The sequence below is a fragment of the Alnus glutinosa genome, chromosome 4 (assembly GCF_958979055.1).
Source record: "Alnus glutinosa chromosome 4, dhAlnGlut1.1, whole genome shotgun sequence".
Taxonomy (NCBI): domain Eukaryota; kingdom Viridiplantae; phylum Streptophyta; class Magnoliopsida; order Fagales; family Betulaceae; genus Alnus; species Alnus glutinosa.
The window spans coordinates 24,736,570-24,760,911 of NC_084889.1; the positions used below are offsets into that span (position 1 = coordinate 24,736,570).

A 24,342-nucleotide genomic window follows, 5' to 3' on the forward strand; every position below is an offset into this window, starting at 1 on the left:
AATATAAACTTTTTTACATTTACAAAAATTTAATAGGTCGCGTCGTGTCACCCGTTAATTTAATGTATCGTGTTCAGGTTGACTTGTATGGTCCGTTTGGCTAAACGGACCGTGTTCGGATTAGACCTAAACAAATTGATCCGAACCCAATACATTAATCAGTTTAGCTAAACGGATCAGATCGTATTCTGATTAGACCTAAACAGGTTGATCCGAACCAATACAGTAACCTATTTTGGCAGCGTTATATTCGGACAACAAAATTATTAAAAATATCTATTTACAAAGAAAAAAAAAAAAGCCTCTCAACCGGTGATTAAGATCGTAGCTACAAAAGTCAATCTTTTGTTGATACTAAATAAAGGTGCTCTTGCAGTCACATTGCTTCAGCACTCTATATTGAATTTGTCATCCTCATCCTTTTCATTTATTATTATTTTTTTGGTTACTTTTTCTTTTTCCTTGTTTGTAGTTTTTCTTTGCCTTTTGAATGACACTAGTAACTACTTGAATATTTCTCACGTTGGCCTCTCTCTCTCTCTCTCTCTCTCTCTCTCTCTCTCTCTCTCTCTCCAAATTGATATTATTGTATTATTGATTACCTCTAAATTAAGTTCCTAAAAAGCTTTCTTGTCTTTATTATTTCCTTTTTCTTGTGTTTGTTTCTTTCCTTTAACATTGACAGACAACAACTAGCCTGCGTCTGCTCCATTGCCAGAGAAGAAGAAGATTCCACCTCTGATTATTCAATTTTCTCCGAGTCCCTCAATCATCCTTGAAACTTGCAAAAAGCTGCCGTTTCTTTGTCCTATTTATTCTTGAGACTCAAACATTTCTTCCTCTCTACCTCCTTTTTTGACGATTCCCAAGTCGAGCCAATTTTCAAGTCTTTAATGTTTGAACCTTCTACCACCTCTTTTCTTTCAAGTCTTACCGACCGATGATAATATTAATCGTTGTCTCTTTCTAGAATTTCTACCGTTTTTCATTGTCTTTCCTTAGTGGATTGATATGTGCTCAGAAACAAGTCCCAGAATATCTTTCTCCCATGATCATGGCCAACCACAAGTTGTGCCAATCGAAAACAGGGTGAATCGAACGGATCACTCGTTGCTTTTGGACCCAGATTCTGATTTTGAGTTCTGCATTAGCAGCAGCGGCTTCGAGCATGAGTCTTGTTCAGCAGACGAGCTTTTCTCCAATGGCATGCTCCTTCCACTTCAAGCTAAAGAGAGATTTCTTGCTCCAAAAGAAATCCATAGTTGTGAACCTCGGCCTCTTGCTCTGCCTCCTCTTCCTTGCGAGAAATCGAGGAAAGATTTAAGCTTGAAAGAAGAAGTCACGGTTGTAAACTCAGATTTGGAGCAGAAGCATGTGTCCAAGTACTCTTTCTGGGGCTCCACGAGAAGCAATAGTCTCAATTCCGACAGGAAGAGAAGCTTGTTACGCTCATTGCCGCTTTTGTCGCGAAGCAATTCAACAGGTTCAACAACGTTGAAGGATGTTCAGAATAAGCACAATTCACAGAAACGAACATCTGTTTTTATGTCAAGATCATCATCATTATCTTCATCAGCATCTTCTTCTTCTTCATCTACTTCTGCACTGCAGCAGAAACCTCCATTGAAGAAGAATTATGGAGGAGCTCTCCATGGTGTTCGGATTAGTCCTGTATTGAATATTGTACCACCTCTTTACATTTCTAAAAGAACTGAAAATCTCTTTGGTTTGGGTTCTTTCTTACGAGACAGGAAAGATGAAAAGAGCAAGAAATGATTTTTACTAGCTTTTTCATGGACTAAATTATTGGATTTTCGTGTATATGTAAAGATGCAGTAGTTTTGGATTTATGCTCTTTGCTTGAGTCATGTCAAAGAACATGGAAACAATTGAAAGGGGCCAAGTATATTATTGAGCTTTATCCAAGAGAAGCTAATTATTGTATATATCTTAAGCTCATATGATGAGGAAAAGAGATAAAGAGGGATGGATTCATGCATATGAAACTGTCACAAGCTCAAGAGACACAGCAAACAGGTACCCTTCTCTCATGGTTGTCTTATTCTTGTTCTCTTTTTGATCTTTCTTCATGTTTATTCTAAAGCCGCTCTTTGGGCCATGTTATTATGCTATAATTTACATATAATTTTCATTCAGCATATTCAATGAGAGATGTCTTTTCTTCTATTGTAAGATTAAGACAAATGGACCTTGAATCATGGGGGTGGGTTTGAAAAAACAAATCTAGGCTGAAATTCCTTCTCTTTCTCGAAGCGGACTCATTTGCTAATGCTTTTTAGGTATTAACAAGCAACTCAACACACAAAATACTTAACATTAATTTTTTTTTTTACGTCATATCACAACAAAAAAAGGAGCCTGGCCGCGTTGTCTGTATTAACTTTAGCTACTTAACTGATCTAATTATGAACATTTATTTCTTGGGTTTGTTTTGAATCTTTTCAAATGGGGTCAGGCTTAAGCCTTAAGGATTGGTAGATACCTTCCCCCATGATGTCCAAATAATGTGGGGTCTATTATGGACCCCTGCCCATTTTATTAACAGAATGAAAAGAATAAAAAGATACAAAGAACGGGGAGGATGATTAAATATTTCTAATCTTCCAGCAAAAGAGGAATAAGGTAATTTATTCCTCTATTTTATTTCTTGGCCAAAAACGACAAGCTTAAAAAAAGAAGGTAATTTGTTCATGTCCCAAAATAAATTAATGGGCTTTTTATCTTTGAGTCTGTCCACATTCTTTTGAGGTATATATGGACCTACCACTTGTAATGCTTTGCAGTATATGAACAATTGTTTCATTTCTAAAACTTTGTAAATATATATTCACATCCATCCAAATACTCAGCATTTAAACAGTTCATATTGTTTGAATGAACTTAATTTAGACCAGTCTCAAAAGTTTAGAGATGAATACAGTCTTTCCCTACTCACTTCGAATAAATTCTTTGTTTGTTGATCTATATTCTAGTTTCTCTCTGCTCGGAAGATATCTCAGGGATGAGACCGTAATTTAATATGTTAGGACACCATTTAATTCAAATGTTTAAATTTATGGGTTTAAACACAATTATGTTATATTAACCACTCATACTTATAACATCTATCAAATATGTGAGACTTAACCTTTTTATACTTACGCGTGTATAATCAACAATCTCCCCCCTTATATGTAATCCATTGCCGCATTGCTACACTCCCCGTGAAACTCGACTTCAACTAGTTCTCAGCTTAATAGGTTTCATATAAATCAGGATTTAGGAGTTGCACTTCCTCCCATGTGGAATTTTGTGTCTTGGCCTCATGGGTGGTATTTTTTCAAGTTGAATCCGATTACTTCCTTCAACATCATATTATGTTTCTAGTGCTTCCTATTGTAAGCCATTCATTTGTTCTTCACCATCAGCATGATCAGTTGCAGTATCATCCAATTGGGTCGCATACACGTGATCCCACAGGATATTCAGTCGTTGCGTGAGAGTGGAAAGAGAAATGATTCATTTCCTCCTCATGTCCTTTTCTCATCCTCTCACTTTTGAAAATCATCATTGGATCTATGGGTCCATGTAGGTCCCTCATATGGACCCCACAAATCGAACAGTGATTTTTAAAAGTGAGGATAGGAGAAAGACAAAAAGATGATGTGTATATAGCACATGTCGAGTGGAAACATGGTTGAGAACTTCTAGTAAGAGATCATCTCTCTAGGATTGAGATAATATCCCACCTACATAGGATCATCCACTTCTCGTACTCATAGTTAATGGTGTGTTAATTATAACTCCCAGGTAAGAACTATATCGGATACCGCTTTGATGTAGAATAATGCAAGAGAAAAAGAACCTTTGATAAACCTTTGATAAAGATGATAACGGAGTCTCACCACTATCAGTCTAATGGAGTCATGCCTCACAAGTATATCAGAAGGGAAACAAAATTCACTTGATCTTATTATTGAAGAAAAACAATAGCATCCTTTTATAATAAAGAGATATTTATGGGCCATTGGCGTGGTTGGCCCATATCCCCGAACCCACTTTCAAAGCCTCGGGTCCATTCAAGAAGTTCAAGGCTCGCAAACCGTCTACTCGTAAGCAAACATGATTCAACCTTTACCACATTTGGCGATTTCCATAATAAGGACAGGGTCGTGTACCGCCCCATTCATCCATGGCAATTGCTAGAGCGAGGTAAACCCTATCAGCCACCGGTCAGGGCATAACACCTTAGGTTGTCACTTCACTATTCTCGAGCCCTACGAAGATGGAAAAGTAGACGTTACATCACATCAAGCTATACGAGGTTCACCCACTATCTTACATGATAAGCTTACAAGGAAAACACCTATGTTGGCACGACATTGTCCTTGCCACGTCAAGGGACATGTCACATATCAAGTCTAGGGATCTGTAGCATCATGAGCTAGCTCAGACATGCGATCTGATATAAAAAGGAAACAAGAATACAGGTGTTGGTATAGCTTCCAGTTTGGTGATGTGTCGCCTCGTAATTTGCATTCTCCAAGATCTGCAAAATATTAAACAGTGCCGATTGGCTCCCACTCCTATACTTAAATCAGATTCTAATAGAAAATTTCAAGGAGTATCGAGAGCAAAGTAAAGTCAGAGAGATTAGCATTTTTTTCATACTTGGGATACTAGCCTATTTATAGGCATACAATTTTGAGATAATTGGAGTGCTCTGATATAATTCAATTGTAGCAACCAAAAATTTGTAGCCATTTTTCATGATATTATGCATGGATTAGATATATCATGGCAAATTTTTCAAAAAAAAATTGTGTCTTCCTATATTAGCAAATTAATTAAATTGGGTTTCGGTTAGGTTAGGAGTCTGATCCCGAGATTATATGGGATCAGACTTATCTTTCTAAGAGTCCAGTTCGGGTGGGATACTCCTTGTTATCTAATTTCATATAGGTATCAGGTATCTTATCCCATCTTTTATGGGATAATGGTCTATCCTGGAAAACTCGGGATAGGGTTCTTCTGTAGATAATGGTCTATCCTAGGTTTTCCGGGATAGAGTCCTTCTGTGTCTTGCTAGGGTCTAAAAGATCAAACCTTATCCCGTAAATCTCGGCCATAATATCAGGATGAAACATTTCAACATGTTTCGTCTATATCGTCTCGTGGTGATCCCGAGAAAGTCGTTCTCGAGACCAACTGAATATAATCATTTGGTGTGTCACTACAAAAATTTAAGTGAATAGTGACTAATGTTTAGTGGCCTTTCAGGCACCCTGAAAGGCCACTAAACATTAGTGACATAGGGTTAGTGGCGTTTTTAGAAGGCCACAAATGAGTCAGTCAGTATTTCTGACTTTGTGGCGTGTTAGCCAATGACACGCCACAAATTAGTGGCGTGTCCCTCTGACACGCCACTAATTTGTGGCGTGCCAGAGGGACACGCCACTATATATTATAGTGACGTGTCCATCTGACACGCCACTAATTGTGGTATTTTTTTTTAAAAAAAAACCTAAAATCCTGCAATCCCACCTATATAAAAAAAAATATCCTGTAATCCTGTAATCCGAAATTTGGTATTGGCTTACAACAATTCCATCAATCCATAATCAACACAATTGCAACAATTTGAACTCATATCAACAATCACAACTAAAAAAAAAATTATTCCAAAAATTTCACTAAACATATATACATAACATAGATTCATAATACTCAAACTAAAACTTACAACAAACAAAATATACAATATTATCAATCTTTGTCCTAAATTAATCCCAAAGAGTCATTCCAAAGGTTTCAATAAACAAAATATATAATCAATCTTTGTCATAGATTGATAACAAAACTGGAGCAAAAAAAGGCAAGTACATATTTGCCAACCAAAATAAACCTAAATGTTACCCAATATCAATCGTCAGTAAGATTTTCATGATCAGGTAACTGCATAGCATTTTCCGTAGGATCTGTGAATGATAAAACAAATATAGTATGTTAGCAAACAATATGATCAAATTATATAAAGTCCTAAGCAGTTAACAAAGTGTGAATTTAAACAGACGTAATCATACCAAGGAAAAAAAAACTCATTAATTATTACCTGATCTGCTATCAACTGATGACACATTCATATGATGTGCAGAATTCTTGTCTGGCACTATATTATCATGAGAGACTCCAGGCACGGATACTGATTGGCGCCACAATGACTCCATTTGGCTAAAACGGGACATAATCTGAGATTGTGCTGTCAACACCTCATCCATTTGTAACTTGTGTCGTGCCCGCTCACCCTCAAGTACTCTCTCGATCTCAGAAGCTTGTCTTGCCCGCTCAGCCTCGAGTGCTCTCTCCATCTCAGAACTGTGTCGTGCCCTCTCAACCTCGAGTGCTCTCTCCATCTCAGAAACAAACATTTCTTGCGAAAAGACGGCGTGCCCTTGATTTTGAGAATGCGGCTGTGATGGTGTATGGTAAGAGCGTATGGACCCTCGCATAGGCCAAATATTTGGTCCAACCTGCCTAACTCTGCCGGCGTACTCCGGCTTGTTGCCAAGCGCCTGGGCATACGCATCGTCATGTCTCCAACGTACCGTTCCTTGTGTTACGCTTGACGATGCGGCAGAGTCGGTTGGCATTAGCATCGCCATCCTTTCCTGCATGTAGTATTAAATGTTGGTTCGTCAAACTAATGTGCATCGTAAATAAATAATTACACATAAAAGTAAAACAATATATGAAAGATGAATAACATACACATCTCTCTTTTACTATATCATTTGGATAGCTTCCATCCTTCTTCTTGTGAGTTTTTATGTACGCTTGTGCTCGCGTAGGAGGAGTGCCATCCTTGACAGTCTGCCAAAAGAATAAATCATTATAACACATGTTTACATATATAAAATGTTTACATTTATATGTATGGAATAAATTGGTGCACATACTTCTTCGTGTGACAACCTCGCATAGCTTTTGGTCCCCGTGCAATGAGGAGTATTTTGCAATGCTCGTAATTGCTTCATATGGTCAGCATACTCCTACACAATTAACATTCTTATTATGTAAACACTAACACAACTAAATGAAATTAATGAAACTACACCAAATAGTAATATAATTCATGACTAACCTGATACTCTTCGTCACACCATTTATTCAACAACGCATCCACGTCCTCAGGGCGGTAGTTGGAGAGTCTTCTTGCCCCTACTCTTGCTCGTACCGTCTCAGGAGTATCTCCCCGTTGAATGCCTAAATTAACTTTTGTGCTGTGTCTCCAATTCTTGAGCTTTACACCCATATCCCGAAACGCATCTCGTTTTACTTTTTGTAAATCATAATTTGGTGGGATGTAAAAGTCCACCTACACAAGTTGGAAGATGTTAAATAAAAAAATTTTTTAAAAAAAGTTTGACGGTACGTAAAAGTCTACTTACCATCAGGGCTTCCCATATATCCTCCTTTGTACGAGCCGGTACATGCGCCCAATCGTCAGATAAATGTACATAGTTTCCGCTCCTTATTAGCTTCCCGGTTTGCCGTCTAAATTTATTGGCGCTAAATCCTACGGGTTGCCAGCCTGGATTATAATCCATCACGACCCTCTTTCCCGCGGGGATCTCCCATGCCTTGTGCGGGTCCATAATGGTCATAACTTCAAAACAAGTGCTGCCATCCGGATTAGTACCTATAACATTAATAGATATTGATGTTAATTATTTCGAAACGAATATAAAATGCAAAACAATAAATACGTATATATCCTTTAAATTTATAAAAATATGTACTTACTTATCGTCCGGACCTGATTCACGTTCAGCACTTGTGTAGCAAGCTCATCCTCAGGCTGTGCATCATGTAGGCCCTCCGCGGACTGTGCATCATGTAGGCCCTCCGCGGACTGTGCATCATGTAGGCCCTCCAGAGCTTGTGTCTCATTATAGTCTGAAAGATGTGTCTCAGTATCATGAGAACCCGACATGCTGTAGTCGAACAGCCGCGCCACGTGACCAGGGGAACACGCCTCTAATTGGCTCACTGTCTGCTGCATTTGAGGTAGATGACCAAATGTATTATCTTCGATGTTGTATTGGTATCCTGAGTGATCATCTGCGAATACTGGTCTATACCCTGTCTCTGTATGCGTAGGGTCACTCTCTGTGTGCGTAGGCTCGCTAGATCTCGATCCTTGGCCCTTATTCCGCTTCATAACATTTGGGATTCTATAACTCATTGTACTCTGCAAAATAAATCACGTATTTATACAAATATATATCAACTATATGCACCACAGTATTTAAATGAGTCACATATTTAACAATCAATCAATGTAGAAATAAATATTTTAAAATATCAAATAGATTTTTTTTTTTTTACACATACACTAGGACCGGATCTAAGTCAGGTCGGATGTGATCGAAGTCATCTCGTAGATCATGATCATTATTACTGGTCAATAGGAGCGGCTCGCACTCGTGGTAGTTAGCACATGCATCATCATGCCCTTCATCACCAACATCGTATACGTTCCTAGGTTTAGTTCTTACAGCGCAAGCCCAACCTGGGTCCCGTTCATCTTCAACGTAAAAAACTTGGTCAACTTGTGTGGTTAGCACGTACGGCTCATCGGTGATCAACTTTCCCGTGTGTACAAGTTTTTTGAAATTGACAAGCACTAGCCCATACTCATTCACCTTGTACCCTATGTCCCTCGTGGTGTCCGCCCAATCACATTTGAACAAAACGTACTTGGTCCTATCGTAGTACTCGACCTCAATTATTTCTGTTAACTTCCCGTAGTACATTTCGCCATCAACGGTCGACACACACACACCGCTATTCTGAGTCCTCTTTCCCGCATCATGTGCTCGAGTGCGAAACAGTTTGCCATTTACAACATATCTATTATATCTTATAGCTGTCTCTTTCGGCCCTCTACAATGCATCACCAATTTGTCACCTATTTCCTTCCTACCTCGATCGTCCAATCGATCGACCTACGAGTATATTACGTACAATGTAAAACGCACAAAGTTAGTTTGGTTAGTTTATATGATGTATAAGTTCAACATTTAATAATTAAACATGATGATAATTCGTACATATTCACGGTACCAATCGCAGAACTGTTCATGATGTTGAGCTTCTAATTGATCATCCGTAGTTCGCCCCCTATTATGTGATCGCCTAAGCGTATCCATGTGCATCCTACAATTGGAAATTAGTCGCATTATTATTCATCCCAAGGCTATAACATGATTAAACATACATATTGATGTAACACAACTTACGCTCGAAGCTGAAGGAACTCGTCAGAGTTCTTCGTAATATATCGATGAATCTGTGTCAATGTGATACGGTCGAGTATGACTCGTGTTCCCGCCCCCTTTGAACCATCAGGATTTCTTTGGATTTTGTTGTGAAATGTTGGTACGTTATCTAGATACCTCGAGCAAAACGTCATCAACTCGGTCGCTATATAGCCTTCCGCAATGCAGCCCTCAGGAGCTGCTTTATTGCGTACACTAGATTTAAACCCCCCAAGGCTCCTACATAGGAACACCATTCAAGTAGTGCTAGTTAGCAATTGTATTCTAATATCGTAAAAATTAAAATAATTATTAAGCATGCACAAATATTACCTCTCTGCTGGATACATCCACCTATACTGTACAGGCCCCCCAAGTCGACATTCACGGACAAGATGCACGACCACATGAACCATGCTAGTAAAAAAACCGGGGGGGAATATCTGTTCCAGCTTGCACAAAGTGACACAGACGTCACCCTCTAGTCGGTCCATATCCTCTTGTGTTAAGTTTGTAGAGCATATCCCCCTGAAGAATGCAGACATCTCAACAAGAGGTCTAACTACGTTATTTGGCAGTGATCCGCGTAATGCAATAGGGAGAAGTTGTTGCATCAATATATGGCTGTCATGACTCTTTAAGCCCGATATTGTACATTCTTTAAGTTTTACACAACGAGAAACGTTAGAAGCATATCCGTCGGGCACCCTCACATTTCGAATCACTTTCAAAAAATGAGTTTTATCATCTCTGGACATCATGTGGCATGCTGCGGGCATATAGGTTCTACCATTATCGGCCGTGAACGGATGAAGTTTATGTCTCAAACCCATTTCCATCAAGTCTGTGCGGGCTGCGAGGTCATCCTTTGTCTTACCTGGGATGTCAAGAATTGTGCCAAGTATATTGTCCATCACATTTTTCTCTATGTGCATAACATCAAGGTTGTGCCGCAATAAATTATCTTTCCAGTACGGCAACCTAAAAAAAATACTTTTCTTCTTCCAAATTACATTTTCAGTCGATGTTTCTCCCTTCTTCCGCTTATTCCTTTTTTTCTTTTTATCCTTGTTTGCCATGCCCGCGCTCTCATCCCCAAATACCATACCCTCTAATTGTCCCAGAATTTCTTCTCCACTTTGCACATGGGGGGCACATTCTAATTCTTGGGTTCCATCAAATGTTTTTTTGTTTCGCCTCCACGGATGATCCATGGGCAAGTATCGTCTATGTCCCAAATAACAATGTTTTTTACCGTGTTTTAACCGTTTAGACCGTATTGAATGCATACAGCAAGGACATGCAAACTCACCCTTGTTAGGCCATCCGGACAAATCTGCGTACGCCGGGAAGTCATTTATTGTCCACATCAACTGCGCTCGCATCACAAAATTATTTTTCTTCGAGACATCAAATGTGCGTACCCCTACATTCCAGAGTTCTTGTAACTCCTCAATCAATGGCTGAAGGTAAACATCTATATCCATTCCAGGTGAACTTGGGCCCGGGATAATCAGAGATAATATGAATGATGTTTGTTTCATGCACATCCAAGGAGGCAAGTTGTATGGAACAAGCAGTACTGGCCAAGTGCTATGGGAAGTGCTCATGTTCCCAAATGGATTAAATCCATCTGAGGTTAGACCAAGTCTGATGTTCCTGCTATCGGCCGAAAATTCTGGATGTAAGAGATCGAATGATTTCCATGCTTCACCGTCAGCCGGATGCCTCAGCACGCCATCTTTAGTGCGGCCTTCTACATGCCATCTCATGTGGGGCGCTGTATGTTCCGACATAAAAAGCCGTTGTAGCCGAGGGATGAGTGGAAACCACCGCAATACTTTCACCGGACGTTTCTTTCTCGACGATATGGGTTGACCATCCTCGTCCAAATGAATTTCATCCTTCCACTTAGATTCTCCACAAACGATGCATGATTCTAATTCTTGATTGTTCTTCCAGAATAACATACAATCATTACGACATGCAGGAATCTTCTCATAACCAAGCCCTATGTCACTAAGAAATTTTTTCGCCTCATATGTATTAGCTGGCAAAGTGTCATCACATGCAGGCAGCAACTGGATGATGAACTCAAGGAAATCTGAGAAAATCTTGTTGCTAAGTCCACCAACGCATTTCAAGTTGTACAAATGTACAGTAGCACTCAGCTTGCTATGTTTAGTACCCCCATGAAGTGGTTTCTCTGACTTTTTGAGCATGTCGTAGTACTTCTGAGCGTTTCCTTTAGCTGATTCTCCATTCCACCTAATTTCTTCACCTCCCTGAGCCACGACCTCAGGCTCACAATTTTCTTCTCTAACTTCGTGCATGCCGAATGCATCACGCAACATTGAGTGCATGTCGCCACCTTGTTCTGTGCTTCCACTAGCCACATCTGCGGCTGGGCGATTCAAGTAAGAACCTGCAACAGGACCCCGAACATGCTTCTCACCGTGCCAAAACCATGTAGTGTATGTAGTCATTATTCCCTTACCCCCTGTCAAGTGGGCAAGTACGACATCGGGCTGGTGACACTGGTTATTTCGACACGACTTACAAGGGCAGTGTATATTTCCACTGGGGATTCTACAGTTACTAACTGCGAAGTTAACAAACAATCTACACCCATCTCTATATTCCCTCGTACCCCTAGACTTTGTCATCCAAGTCTTGTCCATCTTCTTCTCTACGTACAATACAAAATAGTAACAAAATAAAGTAAACAACATATAAATTTTCAAATGGTAATTTTGAAGATTATAATTAACTTTTTCTAAAATTTTACATATAAATTTTGATAAAAATAAAAATTTCAACAAAAAAGCTATTTAATATTTTAAAATATTTATAGAAGTTATTAAAATATTTAATAAAATAAAAATAAGTTGTATGGACACCATGCGCATGGGTGTTATTCTAAAGGTTTGATTCTTTATTGAGTTGGTAGGCAATAGGCATATGCATGCGGCTTTACAATCTTAGATCATAAACTAACACACCACAAAAATTCACAGATCGTATAAAAAATTAACACTAGCTTTCTAATTTAGTGTTGAATTCACAGATCGTATAAAAAATTAACGGTCCTAACTATTCCTAAATATTAGTTTACATCCAATATGTTTATATATTCTTGATCTTTATCACTTCTAATTCTTTTAATTATTCTATTTCAAAAAATTTTCAAAAGCACCACTTTTTTATTTTTATTTTCTAATAGATAAGCATAAGTGTATTTAAAAAATCATCCATAAAACCTGATAAAATAACTATTTCCTCCACATGTTCAATTTCTTTCAAATTCACAAAGATCAGTGTTGTGTAGTAATTTGGTATTTACTTCAATACTTTCATAGAAAGCTAGTGTTAATTTCTTTCAACACTAAACTTTTCTTTTTAAAAAAAAAACAAAAAACTAACACACCACAAAAATTCAACAAAATTTCTTTCGTTCTCTTTTCTCATTTTCCCGGCAACCAAACAAATAGCAAAACCCAGTTACCCAACAACTAAGAACAAGCATAGCATCAACCACAACAAAATTTGTTTAAACCCATAAACAAGCTGCATAAGAAAAAATAACATAAACACACACATATATATACCTATATATCACTGAAATTATACAACTACAGTCCAAACAAAATATCTAATTCAGTTTGTTACGTATCTAATCCTAGGGTCTATAACAAATTTTGACAAAAAGAAAAATAAAAATAAAAAATAAAAAATAAAAAATAAAAAAGGAAAATCATATTTACCTTACACGGCTTCGGAGGTCGGGGGCGGCAGGGACTGCTGGTGGCCGGAGAGCTACAGATGAGAGAGAGAGCTAGAGAGAGAGAGAGCTAGAGAGAGAGAGAGAGCTAAAGAGAGAGAGAGCAAAAGAGAGAGCTATAGAGAGAGAGAAGGAGATACATACCGGTCGGAGCTAAAGTGGCCGGCGTCCGGCGATAGAGAGACGGAGACACAGAGAGAGAGAGAGAGTAGAGTGAGAGAGGGACACAGGAGAGAGAGAGTACAGTGAGAGAGGGAAGAAACAAAAGGAGAGGGGGAAGAACCGCGCAGTGGCGCGCGGTTCTAGGAAATGGTGTGGCGTGTCGGTCAGACACGCCACAATTTTGTGGCGTGTCTCACAGACACGCCACAATTTTACTGGCGTGCTAAATCAAACACGCCACTAATAATTTTAGTGAGGTGTTTTAATTCAACACGCCACTAATTAGTGAGGTGTCAAAAAATAATTTACTGCAGACACGCCATTAAATGTCCTATTTTTTGTAGTGTGTTCTTCTATCAATCGTGAGATGATGACAATCCAAGATCATTGAAGCGTGCCTATCCCCAGTCTTGCCGACCGGGGACATTCATAAGTATTTGCAACGGATATCTGAGACTCTCATGACCGAGCAGGTCTTGCCAGGTCGGTCGCCCTTGGTTCGATCATGGGCCTATTTGACTTTGGGAATGATAATTTCTCCAACAATAGGTATAGGGACTTTGAACATTTTGAATATAGAGTGTTCTTGTGATTGCCTTATACATATATCATTTTAACTTAAGCATCGGAGCTATCTCCTATCGGCACATCCTAGCAAGCTCTTGTGTCTGATTGTTTATTTGTATCGCAGGGTGAAAGGATTCACCAGTCAGGAAACTGTTCCAACAAGACTCCTACTAAAAGCAACACATAACATTAACTAAAACTAAACAATTGAAATGAAAGATAGATACTAAACAGAGCAATCCCTTTTCTATTGAACTTCTAGGTCTCCATCAGGAACCATTATCACCTACCATATCGCACACAACCATTAAATTCGATATCACTTGTTAAGAAATTTGACACCTTGAGGAGTCTTATAGTGAGACTATAATATAATATGTTCAAGACACTACTCAATCTAAAAAACTTAACCTTTTGTGTTTGTGTATAGCCCCTAGATTTAATTAATTAGAATAATTAACCTAAAGAGCTACTAGCAGTACTTCCAAAATAATTAAGTGGGAATACTACCCTATAATAAACAACAAAGTGAATAAAATAGCGGAATGAAGAAAAATATAATTTCAGCTACAACTAATGTCTTAAATTTTTTATAAATTCTTTTAAGCAATTACAAACCAAAATCCTTTAAAGATAACATCTTCTATCAACTACAAAGTACATCACTGAGATACATTAATACTTAAATACAATCCAAGCATCGCCTCAACGAGACTTCGCTTTACATCCTCAATCTTGGTGAACGACTTTAAACTCAAACTCACACTAGTACTTTCTAAATTATGATTCAAATAAATGTTTTACAAGTGGAAAAGTAGTAATTGCATAAGTACATGACTTAGTAAGTAAAAATCACATTTAAGTAAACCATGAAATAAGTAATTTATGATGGACATAAATTATATAGCTACAAACTAGTTTGTAGGTAATATCTAATAAAGTGAAATGTGTCCCGTATCATGTGAGAAATATATTTTTTTTTAATAGCATATGCTTCTTACATGTTTTTTTAATAGCATTAATAAGAAAGCATGTGCTTCTCACATGCTTTATTAGGAACACATGTCACTTTATTAGATTTGTTTGTAGCTAATTTTTGTCTATTTGTGATAAACTCAAAATGAAATGGAACGCCTAATTCCATTACCGACTACGAACAACTAAAGATTTAAGACTACAAGGATTATAGACTAAGACCTTGTGTGATAATCCTATTACTCACACCATAAACCATATTCAATATAATCTAAGGATCTTTCACATGCACAATATACATAATCACAATGAGCATGTAAATGATCATATGTCATATGCTTAAATAATTTATGCTCCGTTTGTTTCGGCGTAAAATGATTTTTGGAAAATGATTTCGGCATTTTTCGGTGTTTGGTTGGGACGAAAATAATGGTCAACGAAAATCATTTTCGGTTTGACCGTAAAAGCTTCTTTAATTTTTGAAAAACGATTTACGGTTTTAAAAATTGTAAATCGTTTTCCGAAATTAAGCTCTTCGTCCTTACACACATGTTTGATATCTGATCGTCAGAATTTAGCAATTGTCGGTCGTCGGGATCCAGTCGGCCCCAGAGTCCGACAACATCCGATCGCCGGAACCTGCCAGAATCAGGCCACCGCAATTCTGCCGGTGCCGAAATCTGGCGGCCGGAATTCTGCCGGAGACCAAATTCCCGCCAGAATATTGCCGGATTCCGGCCAAGGCGGCCGGATCTGGCCAAAACGGTCGGGATCCGGCCGGATCTGGACGGATCTGGCTATTGATCCAGCCGGATCTAGCCAAAACAGCCAGGATCTGGCCGGATCTGGACGGATCCGGCCATTGATCCGGCCGAATCCGGAAGATTCCGGCCTGAATCTGGCCATTTTGGCCGGATCCGGTCAAACTTTCTCGCCGGAATCCGGCAACGGCGACCGGACGTTGCCGGATTCCGGTGACAATTACCAAACTCTTATTTTTGCATTTCGTAATTTTTTTCGTGCGAACCAAACACCGAAAAATATTTTCGAGAAAATCATTTTTCCTAAAAATGATTTCGTCGAAATCATTTTACGTCGAAACAAACGAAGCATTAATCAGTGAATAACAACTTATATTCATTACAAACTTTTAATGTCAACATAAATCATTGGGATTTAAGGAATAATCCCCAACAAAATCCATCACCGTAAATATCAGTTATTCATGAAGGATTCTCCAGAATTATTTTTCTATCCAAAAACATTATAATTTTGTCCACCTTTAAAATTAAGATTTCTCTTTCTAGAAAATTAAATTTTGGGGTGTTAGAGGTGGTCACTATAGACGAACACCATTAGTAGCATGGGCCACCCGGGGTCGGATCCGGGCGGGCTATTAATAATGGATGATATGCAACAACATTCGGGGTACTGATGTTATATTATAAATCCCTAAAGACAGTGCCAACCCTATCAAGAATGGGTAAGAGCTTGAATAGACCATATAGAGAAAATTTACGACTATGTATATTTACAGATAAAATTCTCACTTACATGATTTATGCATTAAATCATGTCCTGCATTGTCCATGAAATTATGCCTGATCTATCTCAAAATAAACCAATTTTCTCTATCAGCATAATAACAAAGACAACTTCTATCAATTTTATAAAACCCATGACATTTGATATCTAAGGCTCATCACATAACATGTTTCGTGATAAATTACTTACTAAGTCGTAGACTGAAGTAGTTACTTTACCACATGTGAAACACCTATTAACAGGTTTGCCAGACTTTTGAGTTGAGTATTTTGTTGGGATAAAGATGCTGAGCAAATGGCTCGTATCATCCTATTTGCGTAGATTAGATAGAAGTTGTTAAATATTGTAGTATTTCTCCGTCGAAGCTTTGAGTTTGTATTGAGGACATTTAGTGACAGTATGAAAGATATTTTAGTTTGTCTTAGATCATTCTTTTTCACTTTTTGGTATAGTCTACTCTGATTTGTTAGACTTTGAGGTAGTAAATCTAGCTAATTACCGATTAATTAGTATTGAGATACTTTAAGTAGGGTTGGCAATTAGGGCAAACAAATTGGATTCGGGTCAACCCGACTGACCCAACAACACAAAAAGGTCTAACACGAACCCGACTAGATTATTAATCGGGTCAAAACCTGTAATCCAAACACGACCCGATTGTGAACCGGGTTGCCTGACACGAACGCAATGAACTCGTTTAGTTAACGCATGGCCCACAACCCCAATCCGAAGTCACTGGAGAAAACCAAACACCACAAACACCACCGAGAGAAGCAATCCAATCTGGCAATCCTTGTGGTTTTCAAACCCAGATCGTACGGGAAACCGTGTTCACAGCCAACAAGCGCCAAATTTAGGGCTCCCAAGTTCGCCAACCGAAAAGACACAGCGTTGAACCTCATATTGCATGAAGCCATGAGTGTGGACCTGGAAGTGAAGGCCGCGTGACGGCGTGAAGTGGTGAGTGTGAACCCGTGAGTACGTCTGATCTAAAGGTGAAGTTGTGCCTGTGAAGTGTGGAAGTGTGAATCATTCTTAGATTTGTAAAACGGTGAAAGTGTGAAGGAGTCAAGGAAGGAGGCGAGAAGACGGTGAAGTGAAAGTGAATAGAAAAGTGCTGAGGGCAGCTAGGGTTTTCAGTTTCTCGAGTAGTCGAGTGACTTATATTTTTTTAAAAAAATAAACAAGTTATAATCGTGTTAACGGGTCAACCCGCCAGACACGATTATAACTGGGTCATAATCGGGTTGACTCGATTATGACCCGAACTCGATAATCCTAAATTCAAACCCTGTATTTTCGTGTTGAATTCGCTGATCGTGTCAAAAATTGCAAACTCTAACTCTAAATAACACCCCATAAACTAATAGCCGTTTTTAAAATAACTCTATAAAGTGACATGTGTGCTAAAGTGATACATCAAACTACCAAGCGCGTGCCAAAAAGGCAAGTTTTATTATCTTCCTATAATACCCTTATTCTTTTAAAAATTTAAATTAATAAAAGAAATAAAAAACTAAACAATTTTTTTTTAAAAAAAAAAAAAAAAAAAAAAGGGTTAAATATTATTTAACCCCCTGAACTAACAGCCATTTGTGATAAAGCACCATGAACTAACAACTACAGGATATGGTCCTGTAAACTACTAATATGATATGATTTAATCCCTTCCGTTAGTCTTAACTGTTATCTTGGATGGAAAATCATATTTGATCAAAATGTTTTGAAAATATCCTTAGTTTGACAATTGAAAAACCAAAATTACCATTTGTATTTATTAATTAGTAGAAAAAGACTTATTTAAAAAAAATAAAGAAAGAAAGAAAAAAGAACATTAAAAAAAATCTAAGGATAAATGCAAAATCATTCTTTGTAGTTGACCGAAATTACAAATCACTCGTAATGAAATAAAAAATAGTTCAGAAGTTCTCGGTATAGGCCAAAATAACAATTTAGTCTATGCAGTCAAATACTTGACAAATGTCATTAGTGTACTACGTGTTATCACCAACATAATGATGACACACATCACTCTTTTTTCTAATATATATATGTAAAAATTAAAAATTAAAAACTTAACAAATTAATTTTTGGGATAAATGCAAAATAAATATTTATGATTAATCGCAAATCACTTCTTGAGGTATAAAAAATAATTAATATGTCCTTGGAATAGGCCAAAATAACATTTTAAACCCTGTAGTCAAATTTTGTTAAAATATTTGACGTATTCCGTTAGTGTGCCACATCATCACAAATAGAATGATGACATGTGTCACTCTAAATAAAAAAACATATTAATATATTAAAAATACAATATATAAAACCTAAAAATTAAAAACTTAAAAAAGAAAAAAAAAAGAAAAAAAAAAAAAAGAAAAAAGAAAAAACCTTGCCGGTGGCAACCATCCCCTTTGGGAGAGGAGGGTGGCCTGCGAGCCGCCGCCACCACATGTGCATGGGGGTGGCCGCGTGTCACCCCGCCCTATCTGGGGTGGTTCGCAAGCCACCCAGAGGTAGGGTTGGCTCTCGAGCCACCCCCAGCCTGATCTGGGGTGGCCTGTGAGCCACCCCAATGGGGTAGGGGGTGGCCGCGTGCCACCCACATGCGCCTTGGGTGGCTGCAAAGGTCGGCGCCACCCCCTAGCCTTTTCTTATTTATTTATTTATCTTTATTCCCACAAGGGTAAAATGGGTAGAATTAGGTCAAATTGGTCACGTGCTTTCCATCCAAGAAGACGGAATCTCTTAACGGACTATCTACATCATATCAAATTGGTAGTTTAGAGGACTATATCATGTGAGTTGTCAGTTCATGATGATACATCACAAATGACTATTAGTTTAGGGGCCGGGGCTACTTAATTTTTAATCCATAGAAAAAAAAAAAAAAAAAAAAAAGGATAAATGAAAAATCAGTCCTTGCGGTTGGCCTAAATTACAAATCACTTCATACGATATAAAAAAATAATTCAGAGATCCTCGGGATAAGCCAAAATAACAATTTAGTCATTGAAGTCAAATTTCATTAAAATACTAAACAGATTCCATTAGTGTGCCGCGTCAATACTAATAAAATGATGTCACATGTCACTCTTAATAAAAATAAAAATAAAAATTAAAAACTTTAAGAGAGAGAGAGAGAGAGAAGAAAGGAGAAAGGGGGCCACCCCTTTTCCCCTCCCCCCCCCCCCTTTTTTTTTTTAAAAAAAAATAATGATAATAAATTTTTAATATGATATTTTTTTTCTTTATTCAAGGTAACACGTATCATCATTCTATTGGTATTAACGTGGCACACTAACAAAATCCGTCAAGTTTTTTACGGAATTTTGACTACCGAGATTAAATTGTTATTTTGGCCTACCTTGATGACCTTTGAATTATTTTTATATTGCAGTGAACAATTTGTAATTTAGGTCAACTACGTAAACTTATTGTGATTGCTTGATATCCTAGAACTACAGTAGCTTTTATGTCTTGATCATTGTTTATCAATTGTTGCTAGTTTTGAAATGGCTACTAATACCTTGTAGGCTAAGAAGCAAAAGGAGAAATTCACTAGAAGAGGGGCTCGTGTCTGATTAGCTAGTCGGTGAGAGAGGGAGATAGTACATCTGGCTTCCAAAACACAACAAAGGATAGATAGAGAAAAATGGAGTGAAAGAAGAGGAAGGGAATTGGGAGCAAAGGGCAGGATTTGGAGAGGGGAGGAAGCAGAGCTATTCCAGAATTTCCAGGATTCCTTCCCTGAACACTCATCAGAGAGGGGGCAAGCTCTCAATTGGAGGTAGCAAATCTCTTTCAGGAGGAGAAAGGGAAAAACTTATCTTATTTTATTAAAAAAAGTTACTAGATAGAAGTCACACCAAATTATAGGCTTATTTTCTAAAAATAATAATTAAAAATAGAAAGTCAGTATTAGATATAAGTCATGGCCAATTGAGTCAAGCCGTGAAGTTGAAAGCTTACCAAAAAAAAAGGCCCTGAAATTGCACAAAAATCAAACAAATCAAATTATTACAGTTCAAACATTACTTGGATATTATTTTGGGAGGGTGAATCATTCAAATTACCTTTTATGTCTTATCTTTCTTCTTTTGAGAAACATCAAAAACTCTTGAAAAATTCTTGGGTCTTGGGGTTTAAGTCATATTAGGCGTTAAGGTAATATGGTGGCACACACCCTTGTGAAGTTTACTGTTTCCTCTAGGCAAACCAAAGTGTGGTTTGAATCTTACCCGACATGTTTGTCGGGACTTGTAAGTTCTAAGCTTTTTTCATCAGCATTTTAATGAAATTACAATATCCCTTAAAATAATAATAATAATAATAATAGAGAAGTTAGAGGACATGAAATGAATTAGGCATGCCCATGCTTTGGAATCCATCCCAATACCATATGGGTTTTGCTTGCACAGATGGTCTAAATTTTGTAAAATTGGGCCCATGGATCCATAGGATTCAGCACTTTTATCATTATTAATTATTATGATCAACATCTTGTAGACTGAAAACCATGGCCCAAATTCCCTGCCGTGGGCTGCCTCTGCATTTTAATTTTTTAGTTCTTATATACTTTATATATTTTTATTATGGGTGGCATGTCACTATATAATTAGATATGATGTGGCGTACTAATGGAATCCGTCAAGATTTTGAATGAAACTTGATAATATGAACTTATTTGTTATTTTTGCATACCATCTAGAGCTTTCAAAACATTTTATGCCACATGGATCTTATTACAAATCAGTGTAACCACAAAAACTGATTTTGCATTTCTCCCTCAAATTTTTAACCCATTACATATCCATTTGAGGCAACAAAGTTTGAACAATTTAGTTTAGAAAATAATGGTTAGAATTTAAGGAGCTCTAAAGCTATAAAAAAACTTTAAAATAATCTTTTCCATAGTGAGTAATGCTACATATTACACTCACATCACACTCGGCTAATGCAATAGTGCCCATCAACCATTGGATCAGTCATTATTAAGAAAAAAACAAAAATCAAAGGCTGCTAAGCATTACTATAGTGAGATGCGAGTGTAACATATAGTATTACTCGATTCATAATATACAAAGCCTACTAAAATAATGCTAGAAATTATATATTTTTTTTATCTCATAATATTGATGTTACAGTCTTAACCAACCCTTGATACCTTGGATCGATCTTTGTTATATATATATATATATATCCAAAGTTTGATTAGAATTTCCATCGACTTTTTTTATTAGAATTTCCATAGAGCTTTTTTGTATAATACATACAGTTCTTAAAAAATGAACTTGACACACTTATTACAATTTACAAACCTGCACAAATAGTTCCCATGGTGGGGAATACGGCAACAATGGCTCATCAAGTACCTCTAAAAGCAGGTTGTGGGTTGTTTATATACATGCATACACACAAAAATCACTATATACCAACACACAGATAACTAATCTTCTATCTACATTCTATACTAAAAAGGTTTTCTTAAACCTATTATCTTGCCTATTTTTTAAAATGTAATATTGGTACATTTTAATATTAAAATAAATAAATAAATGCTTAAATGAGATATTTATCAAGATAATAACTTGCTTGATCAAATGAAAATATATATATATATATATATATATATATATATATATATATATATAGAAGTTTCATGAGTTAATGAGCTGTTACTGAAAAGTTAGTGTTATGGTTAAAAAAAAAAGGAGTAATTACCTTTTCCCCCATGAACTACCAAAAAATGCGTGATGCCCCCATGAACTACCAACTCGACCAAAATAGAGCATTCAACTACCAAAGATAACCATTTTTCCCCATTCTATCAGTTAGAGGGGTTAAAAGAAACAGTCAACGGGTCATGTGCCGTTTTACATGGGGACATGTTGGAAGATAGTGATAGTTCATGGGGGAAAAAAGGAAGATGGTGGTAGTTCATAGGGGAAAAGAGAAAGAAAATGAGGGTAAAACGGCGTGTGACGGTCACGTGATCCGTTGACCATTTGTTTTAACCCCTTTGACTGACGGAAGGGGGAAAAATAGTTGTCTTTAGTAATTGAATGCTCTATTTTGGTTGAGTTGGTTGTTCATGGGAGCATCGCGCATTTTTTGGTAGTTCATGGGGAGAAAAAGTAATTACCTAAAAAAAAAAAAATAATAATAATGATAGGTGTTAGATAACCATGTACGAACTCCTTCAAGCTAGCTCTGAATAGAGATCAAGCAAGAACCCAGTATTGCAAAATATTTCAATTTTGTGGATAAAGGTATGTTAAACAATCTTTACCAATAAATATAGGTTGAACCAGGAAAGTCAATTCGAGTTCGTGTCATGTCGAGCCATAAGTATACGATTACAAGGGTAAACCATAATCCAACTTATTTAATTAAACAGGTCAAACTCTTTAACATAACACAATATGTTTACATAAACGGGTGATACAACACAACCCACATAAGCAGTTTAATAAAAAAATTGTATTGGGTTGACCCAAACACAACCCATTTCAACCCATTTCGACCTGGGTTAAATTGACCCAACTTTTTGATATGATCTGATTAGCACAATTTCATATCTTATACGCATTAAGTCTATCAATTATACATATTCACAACTAAATTCATGACAATCAATTTAATAATCGATATCCAGTTATCCATAATCATAATTAATAAAAAAAATCCAACTTCTCAACACAATATCCAATCAAAATAATATAAATACCCAATAAAGTACATTTACATAAACAAACACATAGCAATAAAAATAAATAAATAATAATTAATTAACTAATTATTACATTCTAATAAATAGCATGATAAAGCCTCCTCACTAAGTATCAACATTACTTATTAATAGAATGAGAAGTAGATAAAGTTGAAATGTAATTTAAATTTATACGAAAACATCGCGGGTTAAGTAGGTTGACCCGAGATTAACACGTTTATTAATCCTGTCTAATTTTGTTTGACCCGGTTTACCCTGAATCTTATTACACTAATCCAAATCTGCTAATTTTGTGTAAGAAGATCAAAAGAAAATTTTTCATATAGTTACTCCCACAGCTTTCAGCTATTGGGTACATGTGAAAAACGTTTTCTATATATGCCTGTGCTTTTTTGTTATTTTTCCTGGGCGTATGCAACTGAGCAGAAAAGGCAATAGGAGTGCTTTAGGTCACTAAGAGGATTCAAAACACAGGAGGAAGAGAGGCAATAGGAATGCTTCCAGTCCTAAGATTGAAAACGGCCCATCTAGCAAAGTTATGGTCAGACGTCTTGGTATCGCGATGAATCTTTTGGGTGGTCTACAGAGGAATAAAAAGAGATGATCGTCTTAAGTTATAGGGTCTATGCCATTCCCAGGCATGCTGATTATACAATCAGGGAGTCATCTTCTACTATGATTTTATCCAGCCCTAGGTCAACCGTTTGCCCATGCTTACTGTAACAAAATGGTGTCCAACAGTGACTTCACATTCACAAAAATACCAAGGAAAACATATGTAGCACTATAATCAATCTGAATATTTCAGAATGATTTTGATTCTTCTACGAAGAGTGTTTAAGTGACCCCTAAAAACACGTCAAAAGTTAATGACTTCAGTAGCAAAGATCTGTGGTAAGTGGAATATGGTAAAGCAACAACTTGCTAGTACTGCAGTCATAAATTTTTAATTCATGTTGCCAATTTCTGGATGTTTGAACAAGCTAGTGTCAATAAGTTCATGAGAAACGAATTCAGTCATTCTTCATGTGCCTTTAAACAGAAGAGCATTCAAATCAGACATTCTTTAGGCAGCAGAAAGTTAACTGCCAACACATTCTTCCCCCCACTCCCTTCCTTCCAAAACGAAAAAGAAAAAAGAAATATACAAAAAAAAAAAAAAACAACTAATAAAGAAAAATATTTTGAAACAATCCATAATTTTCAAACTGATACACGAATAAATAGTTTAATTTGATGCTTTCTCACAATAATTTAGA

At 37.0% G+C, this 24,342-nt stretch overlaps 1 protein-coding gene across 1 annotated transcript; it reads left to right on the forward strand.

The window, feature by feature from the left end:
• The first annotated feature begins 616 nt into the window (after positions 1–616).
• Positions 617–1,821, forward strand: LOC133866772 (uncharacterized). Its single transcript, XM_062303402.1, has one exon. It carries the CDS (start codon positions 1,012–1,014, stop codon positions 1,774–1,776), a length of 765 nt encoding a protein of 254 aa, XP_062159386.1. The 5' UTR covers positions 617–1,011; the 3' UTR covers positions 1,777–1,821.
• The last annotated feature ends 22,521 nt before the right edge of the window (positions 1,822–24,342 follow it).

Coding starts and splice junctions, on each gene's coding strand:
- LOC133866772 (XM_062303402.1), top strand. CDS start 1,012: ATGTGCTCAGAAACAAGTCCCAGAATATCTTTCTCCCATGATCATGGC.